We start from the raw sequence: 13,222 nt of genomic DNA, 5'->3' as shown, positions 1-13,222 counted from the left end.
TGTACTCATCGACACACTCTGAGTTGGAGAGATCCTTTGGGTATTTCCTTACACTCACCCAGGTCTCGACCAATTGGCCTTGTAATTTCAATACCCCATAAGAGGAGAGGGCCGAGGTCATTCCTTGTTGGGATGGAAGGTTGAAAGTAGACTTAAATTGACACTCTGGGTTGGCCACAGAGCCTGGCCTCACGGAAACGCCTCGACTAGAGCTAGATGATAGGGAAGGATGGATGAGCGATGTAGGACAATGAATTTCTGCGGTCATCCATGGTGGTTGAGCTGGGAAAGGCACAAGAGAAGTATTGAGTGGTATGAGAATATAAGGTCTAGGCGGAGGGCGAGCTAGGATCATTGGTTCCTTTCCTCGAGTGGAGGAAGCTAGAAGCTCAGTAGGCAACCGCCTGGATGTGGATCATTTGGATATGACTAGAGCACTCGAGTGGCATCTTTTGGCGAGCGGGACATTAGATTCGCTAGACTTAGAGGTAGTTGAGGTTATTGGAGGAAGGCTAGGAATTGAGGCCACTAGCTCAGACTCATGCTTTGCCCAAAGCTCATCGCCTAGTCAGTTTAGGGTGTCTTTATCTACTCGAGCTCTGCCAAAGAGGAAGGCTCTAGAGATAGTTTTGGTTGCACCTCATAATACTTGTTAAATGCAACTGTAGGAAAATATTATTTGAGGACAAGTAGAAGGAAAGAATACGAGTCTTACTAAAGGAGAGAGTCAGTTCGAATCTAGTTGGACTCAATCCAAATGTATATAACAGCTCCTCTTAAAACAACACTGAAATATCAAACTTCAGTCTAGTTAATTTTGATATGACCCTACTAAGGGATGATTCTTTGTCGATGTCACCCAAGGAGGGTACAGGCGGGAGGCTATGTTGCCAAATGTGTGGTTAGGACACCAGAGTTGGAAAGCGGATGAGTAAATAGTTGCTTTTCCAATCGCTATATTGTGCCGAGATTTTTTCAAAAAGACCGAGTTTTGGTCGGAAAGCAAAGTGAAAATAACCTTCAAATACTTGCTGGGGATGAAAGAAATAGTGAAATAAACGAGGGGAGAGAGAAACCCTAAATAGGTAGAAAATAACGAATGCCCCTGCGTATTACATGAATAGAATTGAGAGTTAGCTGTTGAAGAGAAATGTGAAAGTACTAGCTCACCTCAATAAGAAAAGAAGCGAGAGAGAATCACATGTTCGCCTACATTTGCTCCTTGAAGAAAGCTATGTAATGTAGAGGAGGAAGGTGGGGACAAGCCTGTGCAATTGGTACTATGATATGCAAAGAGTGAGTTTTACCAAATATCATAGAGGTCTATGCCGAGGAACTAGGAAACTAGGTGGGTATAAGCCGGACCAGAGATAGCCATTAGGACTAAGAGAAGGATTCAAATGGTGAGGTTGAAAAGAGAAGAATGAGGAAAGACAAGGTCCCTGGAAATCACAAGTCGAGAGCTCTAGGAGGAAGAAGACAATAAAGACAAAGAGTTTAGGTTTTTAAAGGGTTCTCTAAGGAATCTCTTTAAATACCCCTTTTAATGTAGATCATCGGATTGGGAAAATCGAAAAGTGGGCTAATAATCAGGGTCGCTGGATCATAGGATCAGGTGACGTGATCCTAGAAAATGGTGCATTAGTTGTTATGTCAGAAAAGTAAGATTGATAAACACATGTCACCAATAAGAAGACATAATTATGATGAATGGGATGAGGACATCATTATCGCAAAAAGTTGATGCTTATATCAAGGCAGATTTGCCCCTGTCTTTAAGCGGTCAATACTAAGACCCCTTGATGACTGGTCGACCTTAAGCGGAGGAAAGTCTCTTACCCTCCACCTTTTTCAAGTGCTTAAAGAATCGGCTGAGCTAAAAGTCCGTCTGAGTCTTAGAGACTGGTTGGTCTTGATCTGGTTAGTCTTGGTCTTGCACATCTAAGAGATTGCCCTTATCTGAGTATTCTATCACACACCTGACCAGGAAAATGTGCTCAACCTAGTGAAAGATAATTTTGACAATATTAAGGGTGATGATCCTGACCACATAAGGAGCAAAATTATAGATTACCGCTATTCATCAGGGAATACAGAGAGACTACTTTAAAATAGGAAAAAAAATCAGGCGGGGGCTCTTTGATAAGTCTTTGATAGTCAAGGAAGTTTGCGGGGGAGTTGAAGTCACGTAGCCTTTTTCGTGAAGTTGCTTAATCGCATCATCAGCTCCATGACTAAAAGTGTTGATGATGAAATCGATGATCGACATATTAAAAGCCTCTGAGGCTAAGAGGGTCTTCTTCCTCTCTTTAAATCGATCATCCTCCCTCTCTTGATAAGAAGTTAAATTCACCCAGGTGGTTGTTAGCTCAGTCAAAAGACTTGCTACTTTAGATCTACTGGCATTCATAACAGCCTGATCAGCTTCTAAGTCCGCTCGGAGTGTCTCCAACTCAGTTTCCTAGGAGTCCACCTTTGTTTGCCGCTTGACCATCAACTGGGGTTGGGCCGCGAGCTCCGCAACATAGGCAGCCTTCGAGTCTTCCAGTTGGGTGATGAGGCACTGAATCTTAGCAGTCTTCTCATTGAGCTCGGCCAGTATCTTCGCTCAATGAGCGATCTCTGAGTGAAGCCTATCTTCCAAAGTTTTTAGGGCAGCTTCGGCTTTCTGCGCTTGCTCGATGTCAATTTGGTTCTTTACTCAAAACTCTTGAAGTTCTTTTTCTACTTGGCCCAACCATTCTAGTTTAGCTAGGCTTACTTGGCTCGGGCGGGAAGAAATACCAGACGTGTTCGCCTCAGATAGGCGTTTCTTCATATCCTTATTTTCTTGGGCCAAAGTTGTAAATTGTTGCAGCATGCCTAGCTTAAACGCCCATTGCTGCAAAACAAGAATTATCACAAGACATGCGCAATGAAGAATAGCCAGAGCGTTAGGGGGGGTACCATAGTTAAATTAAAAGAATACTCGTCCATTGCCCTTGTCAGTGTGAGATTGTTCAGCTTGTTCGTGGCGACCTCCCAAGCTTCCTTCAGTGACCCCAACAATAGTACCCAACCACTTGACAAAGGAGTCGATGATAGGGAGGTCAGGATAGGGGCAGATGGGAGATTATACATGGCTGAGAACTTGTAAAGCATTTTAGGCTCTATGTTGGAAGGGGAGGCTAAAGCTCCCTCTAAGGAGGTGATAGTATGGTAGTCGAGGGTAAAGAGGTACCAATCGTAGACTCGGTTGATAGGTAGCCTCTTGAATGGGACTATTAGGAGGGAGAGTGAAGATTGATGGACAAGGAGATAGGGTATGTTCGGATGATGGCACCTACGTCTCCTCTGGGACGAGTGTGAGGTGGTGCGAAGACACGTGAGTAGGAGATGAAGGTTCCTCGAGAGCTTGAGCGAGGAGAACTAGCCAACACTTCTTATGTCTCATCTTCAATGGCTCCTCCTCGGAAGAACCCTCAAACATCAGGAGAGGTGCAGATGGCATGCTCTCTAGCACGGTCGTCTCACTGGGTAGGCCGCATGGCTGCTAGTTGTCTCGCTAGAGGGACCGATCGGTTGTTGAGCCCACTTGGCCAACAATTCCTGCTCCTTTTGCAGCATTGCATCTTCTTGCATTTGTATGCGCTTTGAAGCCATGCCCTTAAAAAAAACACCCACTGCATAAAACAAAGAAAATCATAATTAGAGATAATATAATGGACCCGATTGTAAACCTTACCAAAAGAATAACAAAGCTTCACTCAAATAGGACTTAGGTCGAATAAATATAGTATTCCTTCCTGCATCAACTTGGGAGCCAAAAATTGTGCTCCATCTACTTTCTCTAAGAAAGAAATAAATATAGGGTCTAGCTTAAAGTTCCTAAGGTTGGGAAGCGGGGGAAGATCAGAACGCCAAACAGTAGGTCAGGAAGTTTGCTGAGGCATCCCAATGAAGGAGAAGCAATCCTTCCACTTTTTGTTGGAAGAGGGTAGGTCTTTAAAAAACACAACCTTCTGGTGAGATTGAAACAAAAGATCCCTAATTTTGATTTTTTAGGATAAAAATTAGGTAAAAATTATGAGGGGTAGATGAAATATTAAACAAATGAAATAGAATGAACATACCACACATGCTACAGAATGCGTTCGGGGCAAGTTGGGAGAGGGGAATGTCAAAGTATTGACTTACCTCACAAAGAAAGCTGGGGATTAGAAAACATAAACCAACTTTCATTTGGTCTTTGAAAATGTAACAAAACCGGGAGGGGGAGACGATGTGGATGATCTCGAGGAGTAGGGAGGCGGATAGGATAATTTTCAAGGATTTCATATTGCAAGTAGAGAGCATATTGGTCGACGTTGTCAAAATTAGAACGAATAAAGGTGTACCAAGGAGAAACGAATTCCTGGGCCATAAGAATACAAGAAAGGCAGTGAAAGGTGTAGGGGAAAAACTTACTAGTCGGAGATTGAGAGAAAGATAGACTGGTTGGAGGTAGTCACTGGAAGAGAGAATGAAAAAGATGAAACACAAAGTAATGCACTTTTGCGTCTCTTAGGGTTTTAAAATACAAACTACAGGATTTAGCCCCATTACGTAGGTTCGATGCAAATAGTACACCCTTTGCTAACTGTTGATTGACAATTAGCAAAGGGAGTAGTGCCGTTAGTCCGTACAGAGAGGCGTATGTCAGTTGTCGCTTCAAAGAATTGTTAGTGGGATATGTGACACTCACCCATAAAAGTACATTTATGATGGAAGAGATAGCTGATTCATTGTGCTGAAAAGAGCCTTCCCACATATCAATAGTATATCATTAGAAGCCAAGTTACCGACATACTTTATTTCAAGAATAATTAATCGCGCCCCTTAAGGACGAGCTGAAACATCCCCATCCGAGCCAAAAAGGTACTCAGGTCCAGTCAGTGGCTATTAGCCTCCTTCGACTAGATTTAAAGGGAAGGCTAGTGATATGGAGTGTTAAAAGTGGATCCTAGGCTGGCGTAGAAGGTCTAAGTCAAGGTGAGGTGGTGGTCCAAGTCAAGGAGATGTGACAGTTAAAAGGTCACTTTTGAAAAGGGCCTATCCTCTAGCTTAGTACTTAGGTATCTTAATTCAGGGGAAGTTAATCTAAATATTGATCGTGCGTAAGGGACAGAGGCACTATAACACTTTGTGTATCCGACCGCTAACTATTCATGTCCTGGCCGGCCCCAAGGACGACCGGAGGAATGCTTCGTCGGGCCTTAGCCATCCAACCTTTCATTTGGGGTACAACCACATATACAGTCGCACAAATATGCGAGCCTTCTTGTTCATTTTCTTGCCCTCTTATGTGTGGTCGGCCATGTTAAAGGAATGATCAATTATAGGCCTAAGTACCCTTAGCCCTGCAAAGTAGGTTGGGTAAATTTCAAAAACTCAATCAGATTTAAATAACTTGAGATATTACCTCAGTAATCAAGAACCGACCTCCGATCGTAGGGAAGCTCGATCAAGAGGTTGGTCAGGCCTCTTGGAGTTCAATTCCTTATACTCCAGAAGCATGCAACCCAAGTATATGGCCGAAAGGTCATAGAACCGCCTTGACCTGAGAGACTCATTTATATAGGTTCACTTAGATCTCCAGACTCCCAATATATATTTGAGCGACCTTAAGTACAAGGATTTGTTTCACTCAGATCTCCAGACTCCGCATATATTCGAGCGACCCTAAGGATAAGACAGTGTTTCACTCAGATCTCCAGCACTACCACACATGTATATCAGAGCATTGCCAAGTGCAGGTTAGCCTTATAAAACTCAAGGTTTCATTTATTATTCATCCGAGTAGGTCAACGCCCAGCTGAGATATGCTCAGGAAATAATATTGTCAGAAAATAACAACTGTTTGTTAGAGAATATTCTTCTGAAATGATACAGGTTCAGGGAAGCTTCCTCGAAGGCGATTATGCTTCCCCTCAAACGACACATTATGACCGCATATTCCTTCAATTGCCTTATTGATGGTGTTAGTTATAAAAAAATGCACACGGGTAGCGGGAGATTTCTCGGACTGGCTATACGCCTTCCATGATGCATATATTCTATTGCACAATAACTTCTAACACCCGACGATCTCTGCTATCTCATGATTGCGGAGATCATAGAGGTGATATATAAATAGGGGGTCTTCTCCGATGGGAAGTACGCACACTTGATATATTGTACTGTATGCATCCTGTTATTCATTCCTACTGTTCTACTTCCCGCTCGGGTGATATACTAAATTGAGAGTCAGCGGGCTTTCGCTAGGGACCCCTTCTTTGATTTTCGGGTGTTGACGTTCTGTTAGCTCGTTTGAGTGTGTGCAGGGAGCTTAGCGCACCAGCTAAGAGTCTTCGATTCAACCCAGAGGCCTTCACCCAGCCAACATAACAACCACTTATCCAACATTCCACCTTCAACTTTTTGACCAGATTAATTATTGTTATTGTTGTTATTGTTATGATTATTGTTATTGTTGTTGTTATTATTATTATTGTAAGTTAATTTTCAACTCCACTAGAACACTATCTCTAAGTTGTCAGCTTGTGTTTCGATCATCAATACATTTATGCATCAATTTAATTTGTCACTTACTTTTTCAGTTGCAATAGTCAAATATTTAGTTTACAATTAAAATATAATATTAAATAAATAGAATATTTTTTTCAAGAATGATAATGTTGGAAATCCATGTCATGAGATAGTTAGTTTCAAGGTTGTTTTCTTAGGGCATCTCCAATCGTTAAAGCTCTAAATGAGCTTTTTTTTATGATTTCAATATATCATGTCAATATTATAAAATCTCATTGAAACAACCCCAATGGTTAAAGCTCTAAATAAGATTTTTTATGATGTAATTCATAGCATGTAGTTGCATGACTCCATGCATATATATCAATTTCAATACAAAAGAACAGGTTTGAGTTTTCACTACTGCTCTTGAAATATAAACCTCAAACCTCATATCTACAATGATTTAAACTTTTTTATTCAGCTTTTTTAATTTTAAAAACCTCTCACAAACCTTGCATTAGAGATGTTCTTATTCATTGACGCAGTCTCGGATCTTACCAGCTTGAAATTATTTTTATGATTTCCATGTACATTGGAATAACCACAGCCAGTCATGCATAAAATTTTAGGAATTAACATTTTAAATGTAAATGTAATTGTAATTACACAGATTAATAATTTTCTTATGAAAAATTGAACATCAAGAAGTTACATAATCTCAACGCCCATTCGGTGTAAACCTTTAGCTGCAAATCCTGAAGTGTAAATTCATGTGCAAACTTTCAGAATGAACTAAGCCAATGCATTCAACATCACGCATGCCATTTCCATTGGATGTTTAACCCTTGTTAAAATATTATTTAAAACGTTCATTCCAAGGATCCAAAGCAGGAGAGAAGACAAAATCTAAGAAAAACTCCAAACTGTAGATTTGGAAATTAAGGCGAATCTTCCAAGAAGTCCTTTGCTTCCCAAGCTACAGCTAACAGTCTAATACAATTTGCGATTTCATCAAAGCAGAGCGGAGTCCACAATGGTTAGATTTTTTGTCGATTTCTCTATCATCTTCTTCCAATTACTACTGCCACCTATCAGACCAAAGCACAGGACCCATCATGTCTCTGCTTCAGTTCGACAGGAAGATCAATAGGATGCTAAGCAATGGAAAGAAGAGCAAGGTCAGAATGATCTCTTTGCCACTGAATTCCTCATTTAACGGTACTATGTATAATAACTTTGCAAATATATATATTTTTTCAGAAACCTCACAACGTCAATGATCATCAAATTCATGAGAAGAGCATGAGTGGTTCTAACTTCTCAACTCAAGCACAAGACGTGACTAGCTCAAGCATTTCACATTCCTTGTCGCACATATGGGAGCTCGAGAACAAGCAAGCTCTAGCTCTCTCCAGCAGGAGAGACAGGTTGGACATCTCAGAACTGAAGTCTGAGCTCGAAGAGATCCATTCACTGTCCTACAGTGATCCTTCTATGGCCGAGAAATATGAGTTACTAAGCAGTAACTCCGATGCTGGAACAGATCTCACAACAAATAGCAGTTCTTCCATTACTTGTTCAGCTCAGCCAGCTGCAGCATTCTACAGTAGCATCTCGCTGAGAAATGATGCTTCAGTCTTGGAATTGTGTGAAAGTGTTGATAGATTAAACCAGTACTTGAAGGCAGCTAAGGTTGAGCTCAAAGGTGGTGTTCCAGGGAAATTCTTGCACGCTGTGATTGGACAGGAGGCTGCTGGTATTGTTACTTGCTAATCAATTTGCCTATCATAACAATGGAAATATCCTTCTTTTGCTTAGATATCATGGTTTGTGGTGTCAGATGTTGGATCAGTTGTTTCCACCATTGCTTGTGCCTTTTTCTTGAGTGAAACTCGACCGAGTAGCCAAATCTGTGTTTTGCCTGTCATCAACTGCAGACACTCAGATTTTGTGATGCATTCGGAGCTCAAATGGTTGCTAAAGACATGCCGAGTTGACGAATCATCTCTAGTTTTCATTGATGAGGTGATCTCTTCTTACTGTAGTCACTCATATATCTTAGGTTAAGATAATTGATACTGATCGTTATTCTGAAAAAAACAAGCACAGATTGATCTTGCTTATCACAACCGGTTTGGAAATTTGAAGCTAGTATTAGTAAATGGGCACAAGTTTCCATCAAAAAAAAAGGTACATTACAATTTCATTAAAAAAAATCTATTAATGGAACAATTTAAAGGTAAGACAGTAATTAGTTAAGCCTTGGCTGTTGTTGCAGGGACTAAACGATGCACCTGTTGAAGAATTCAATCCTAAAGAGGTATGCTATCACACCATTCGAGCATGAATGACATACAGAATAGACAGACATCAAACAAAAGAACGAAAAAGGACAAGTAACAGGAGGTCAGAAGTTTATATATATATATATACTAAATCTTCAAGCCTATGGTCTCTATGATCAAAAGAAGAGAAGAAGAACAAGAGGATAAGCCTTAGCTCCAACTTCTTCTGAAAGCTAGATGTTTGACTGAAATTTTCATTTGAGCTGCATGAGATCGCTATCATGTTTTGGAAACTTCTTGCAAAACCTTTTATTTTGAAGAAAATAATCCAACAATATGTACGTTCATGGCTTTCTGATTGCAACAGGATGGTTCGTGTTGTACACTAATATCTGAAAAGTACGCGGAGACATCACCAGAGATCCTAGCAGGGAATGGCTTTAGTAGATTATTGGTAACATAATTTTACTGCAGCTCTTGGTTCTCTATCCATCATTTTAAAAAACTTTTTGCACTTTCACTCATCATTGTTTTATCTATGTCGCTCAAGCAATCATTTATTATCTTATATGAGATCAATTATGTTTCTTAGTTGGGGCAAACATGGATTAATGTTTACGATAAGTTGCATTTGGTGTTACTTGCAGCTATCAGGAATCCTCTTAGACACAAAAAATATGAATTCTTCTAAGTGCACATCTAAAGACAGATACATGGCTACACTCTTGATTAGAGGATCAGGGCGATTTGGATGTAGTGGACTTTACCAGATATGTAAGTTCATGGTATCCAAATAAAGTATTTAGAGTTACACATGCTGCAAATTTTGGGTACAACACCACCTAAAAAAGTATGCCCATGTGAAATTGTCAATAATGGCGAGATATCATTGAATTTCATGCTAACAAAATCGTCATGAATAAATATAAATAAGTAATCATGATTTGATACTTCTCATTTAAGTTCAATTAGAGTTCAGTGAACAACTAAAATTATAGAAGATTATGACATGTATGCTCATTCAAATTAGTTGGGATGTATGGCCTTGTCTATTTCTTCTTCTTGTTGTTCACTTTTCGTGTTTGCACTAATAAAAAAAAAACTTGTATTTTCAGTGAAGCACAAAATATCAGATATATCAGATCTTAGGGTGAGGGATATACTCTATAAAGATTTCAAGAAATGGGGCAGAGTTTCAGGTACCATCATCACATTCCTAACTTTTAAATCCATTGAACTAGCATAATGGCAGTATGTTCTTCAGATCAAAATGATTCGATATGAGGAAAGTTCCAAGGCTTATTCATCTTTTGGGTACTTTAAACACAATTTTTTCTTTGTTGTTGCAAGGAGAAAGGTCCAAAAATATACCCAATACTATTGGGATGAGCTCAATCGGTATTTCAGTCGAAGAACTTCTTAAACAAGAAGAATTTGCTCAAGTCGAGGTGATCTCGTTTCTAGGTAACCAAATTAAATATCATGAGGAACTTCTTTAAAATCTACTGTGTTTCCTTCTGATATACTGTTAAATAGAAGCTAGAGAAGTTGGATACCTGACAGAATGGAATATATTATAATTCAAAAAGCAACTGTACAAAACTCACCTAGAACTTGCATTGGTATCATTTTTTAGCATCCGAAAAGTTGCGGCTACTTATGATTGTTTCAGGATACTATGATAGCCTGAAGACTTTTAAGGTAAAATCTTCACATTTCATCTTATTCTTATTTTTTATTTTTCTTCACTAGTATCGATCCCTTTTCATATTGCAGAGAGAGATTTTGGTTTCTACTGACACCCCAGAGGTTATGAGGAACTTCCTGAATTTCTTCAGTATCAATGGCACAAACCTTCCACTCAAAGCCATGAGACAATTAGGTAGATGATATTCCTTCATCTTCACATAGGGTTTAATAAAATTATTAGAACTATTTTTCTAACAAAGCAAACATTTAGTCTACACTAAATTCTTTACTATATCATCTTTGCAGATCTACGGGAAGAGTTAAGAGCGTTTGAGATCGATAACATGTTGACATCCAGGAGAAGTATTGAGAAGCTTTTGGAAGAATTCAACATGATGTTAAGGAGGCACTAGCAATTTCAATTAGCTTTCATTATTTGATCAAGATTTGCCAAGTTATAAAAGAACCTGAGAGTGCAATTGTGGTGTATGTAATGCTGAGATTGGTTTTTGAGTCATCAAAATTCATAAGAACTTTTCTTCTTCTAAGTTAACCAGGGATTCCACATACAGCAATCACCATTGTCTCTTAAGTAGCTCCCCAAGTTCCCATGACTCACATTTGGAGGCTTCTCAGTTTTGGAATGCCCTTCCAATATTGAGCTGAACTGGTTTAGGGAGTTCTTGATGAGCTTCTTATCGCGATGATCCACATCAGCTGTGGCACCATCCGAGATGAGGTTGGAGAAGCAGGGCACTTGCTCATACCCCTCCAAGCCACACAGAACTCGGTCGAAGGATATGTAGGTGAAAGAGTTTGTATCATCTTGGCATTTCTCGATATCGGTCTTCTTTTGTATTAGTGATGATCTGCTCTTGAAGGATACCCTGCACAAAACCCAGTCTTCCTGTTGGAATCAAGCATACTAATAAGAAACTGATCATATGACAATGGTACCAATTTACCAAATTCAATTTTGTGCACCTTGGAGGAGAATTTGGATGGATTAGAAGACTCATCCAAGCGAAATTCATGCATGACCCAATCAGTCTTGCTACCATTTGGAGCTCTGCCTCCATAGAACACCAATGTCTTCCTCATACCAACAAGCACATCCATTCGGTTCACTTGTCGGTCTTTTCCGGTAGCTTTCCAGTAGCCCGACTTGGTTGCTTGGTTTGTTCGCTGCCCGGTTGCGTACTTGCGGTCTTTAAGGCTGAAGAAGAACCATTCCTTGCCCTCAACACATGCCACTTCTGTCTCATAACAACAAGATAGATCAATATATCATATATAGTATAAGTGATGGCCATTGTAGAAAAGAAGAAGAATATATATAAAATGAGGAAAATTGAAACGTAAAACTCCTTTAATTCTAGGACACCAAGATCGTCGTCATCGAATTTCGTTTAAGAGATCATAAAAAGGGGTTTCTGAAGGTGCACGTTCTTGAACATGAAAGATTTCTTCTCACTGAGCTAGAAAAGGTGGAAATTATGAATTGCATGCCAACTTATTTTGACAATACAATGCGCACCAGGAAGGTCCCATGGCTCACACTTGTTGAGATCGACGTCGACGATCGCCGGATAACCACCGATGCTACCATTCAGTACTGCTTCCCCCCTTACCTTCTTCGCAAGGTAGTTGCAGATTAGCTCATCGTCTTGCGGGTGGAAACGGAACCCGGGAGGCAGTCTTGCCTCCATCATTCTCAAGGAGCTCATACTGCTGGGAATTTAAGGAGAAATTAAGAACAAGAAGAAGATAAGAATAGTAATGGAGATGGGATCGCAAATCTGAAGAGGGGATCGGTAGTATGATACAAGGAGCAAGTCAACTACTTAGAGAAGGAAACATAGAGGAGGTTAGAGATACAGAATGCATGAGAGATAGGAAGGTGTATATAAAACAAACATATATTGCTGTAATTTTTTTATAATGATCTAAAGAACAGCTTCACTAGCTTCTACTTGCCAAGATTAAGCAAATACTGGTGATGCACTGCGTGCATGTGCAGCTGGTTAATTAAGGATCTGGATCTTCATCCAGCTCTGCTTTGCCATGAAAACCAACGAGTTGAATCACTACAGTCATGGGAGGGTTTAAATGCCCCTTCATTGTCGGCCTCACATAGGGACCAGATCAGATGGCTTATCCATGCCATAAACTCATAAAGTAGGGTTGCTTTTCAGCCTCCAATCTCAAAAGGATTCTTCATAAGGTTTTTCAGAAATTAAGTGATATTCGGCATATCTTCACTTCAGTAGCCTACCTTTAAAGCAATAACTAGGCGGAAGTCACTAATAGAGAAATCTTCAAAGGACTCAGAACTTGGCTCGATCACTTCGGAGGAAGCTGGGTCGACAAACTTCCAAGTGTACTGTGGGTGTACCATACTATTCTGCGAGAAGTCACTGGTATAACTCCATTTCACTTGACATATGAAGGAGAAGCAGTGGTGTCGATCGAAATAGGGGTAGAGTCCGATCAGAGACAACTATACGACGATGACAATCCTGAGCAGCGTCTTATGGAATTAGATTTGATAAATGAAATTAGAGATAAAGAAGACGTTCGGCTAATGACGTATTGTTAGTACCCCAAGGTAGTTTTGATGTAATCAACCAAGTCAGATTAGATCCTGTTGGTTTTTAACCCTATGTCTAAGTATGTAGAAACTTAGGAACACAGGAAATCAAGTAAAAAATGCAGCTAGT

General features: G+C 40.0%; 2 protein-coding genes across 2 annotated transcripts; one reads left to right on the top strand and one right to left on the bottom strand.

Annotated features, from left to right (window-relative positions):
• Positions 1 to 7,478: 7,478 nt before the first annotated feature.
• LOC122030893 (exopolyphosphatase PRUNE1-like) lies at positions 7,479 to 11,066 on the top strand. The gene is made up of 12 exons (XM_042589938.1): positions 7,479 to 7,706; positions 7,789 to 8,284; positions 8,369 to 8,553; positions 8,638 to 8,718; positions 8,807 to 8,848; positions 9,181 to 9,267; positions 9,461 to 9,587; positions 9,929 to 10,012; positions 10,164 to 10,277; positions 10,450 to 10,514; positions 10,590 to 10,695; positions 10,809 to 11,066. Exons 1-12 carry the CDS (start codon positions 7,644 to 7,646, stop codon positions 10,913 to 10,915), a joined length of 1,557 nt encoding a protein of 518 aa, XP_042445872.1. The 5' UTR covers positions 7,479 to 7,643; the 3' UTR covers positions 10,916 to 11,066.
• Positions 10,961 to 12,566, bottom strand: LOC122030894 (NAC domain-containing protein 21/22-like). Its single transcript, XM_042589940.1, has 3 exons — positions 12,040 to 12,566; positions 11,487 to 11,758; positions 10,961 to 11,409 (listed from the first exon to the last, which is right to left on the bottom strand). The coding sequence occupies exons 1-3, from the start codon at positions 12,227 to 12,229 to the stop codon at positions 11,047 to 11,049; spliced, it is 825 nt and encodes a 274-aa protein (XP_042445874.1). The 5' UTR covers positions 12,230 to 12,566; the 3' UTR covers positions 10,961 to 11,046.
• Positions 12,567 to 13,222: the final 656 nt, after the last annotated feature.

Source organism: Zingiber officinale, chromosome 11A (assembly GCF_018446385.1).
Source record: "Zingiber officinale cultivar Zhangliang chromosome 11A, Zo_v1.1, whole genome shotgun sequence".
NCBI classification, from domain to species: domain Eukaryota; kingdom Viridiplantae; phylum Streptophyta; class Magnoliopsida; order Zingiberales; family Zingiberaceae; genus Zingiber; species Zingiber officinale.
Note: the sequence above shows the minus strand (reverse complement) of the source record. Positions and strands in the feature narration are given on the sequence as shown.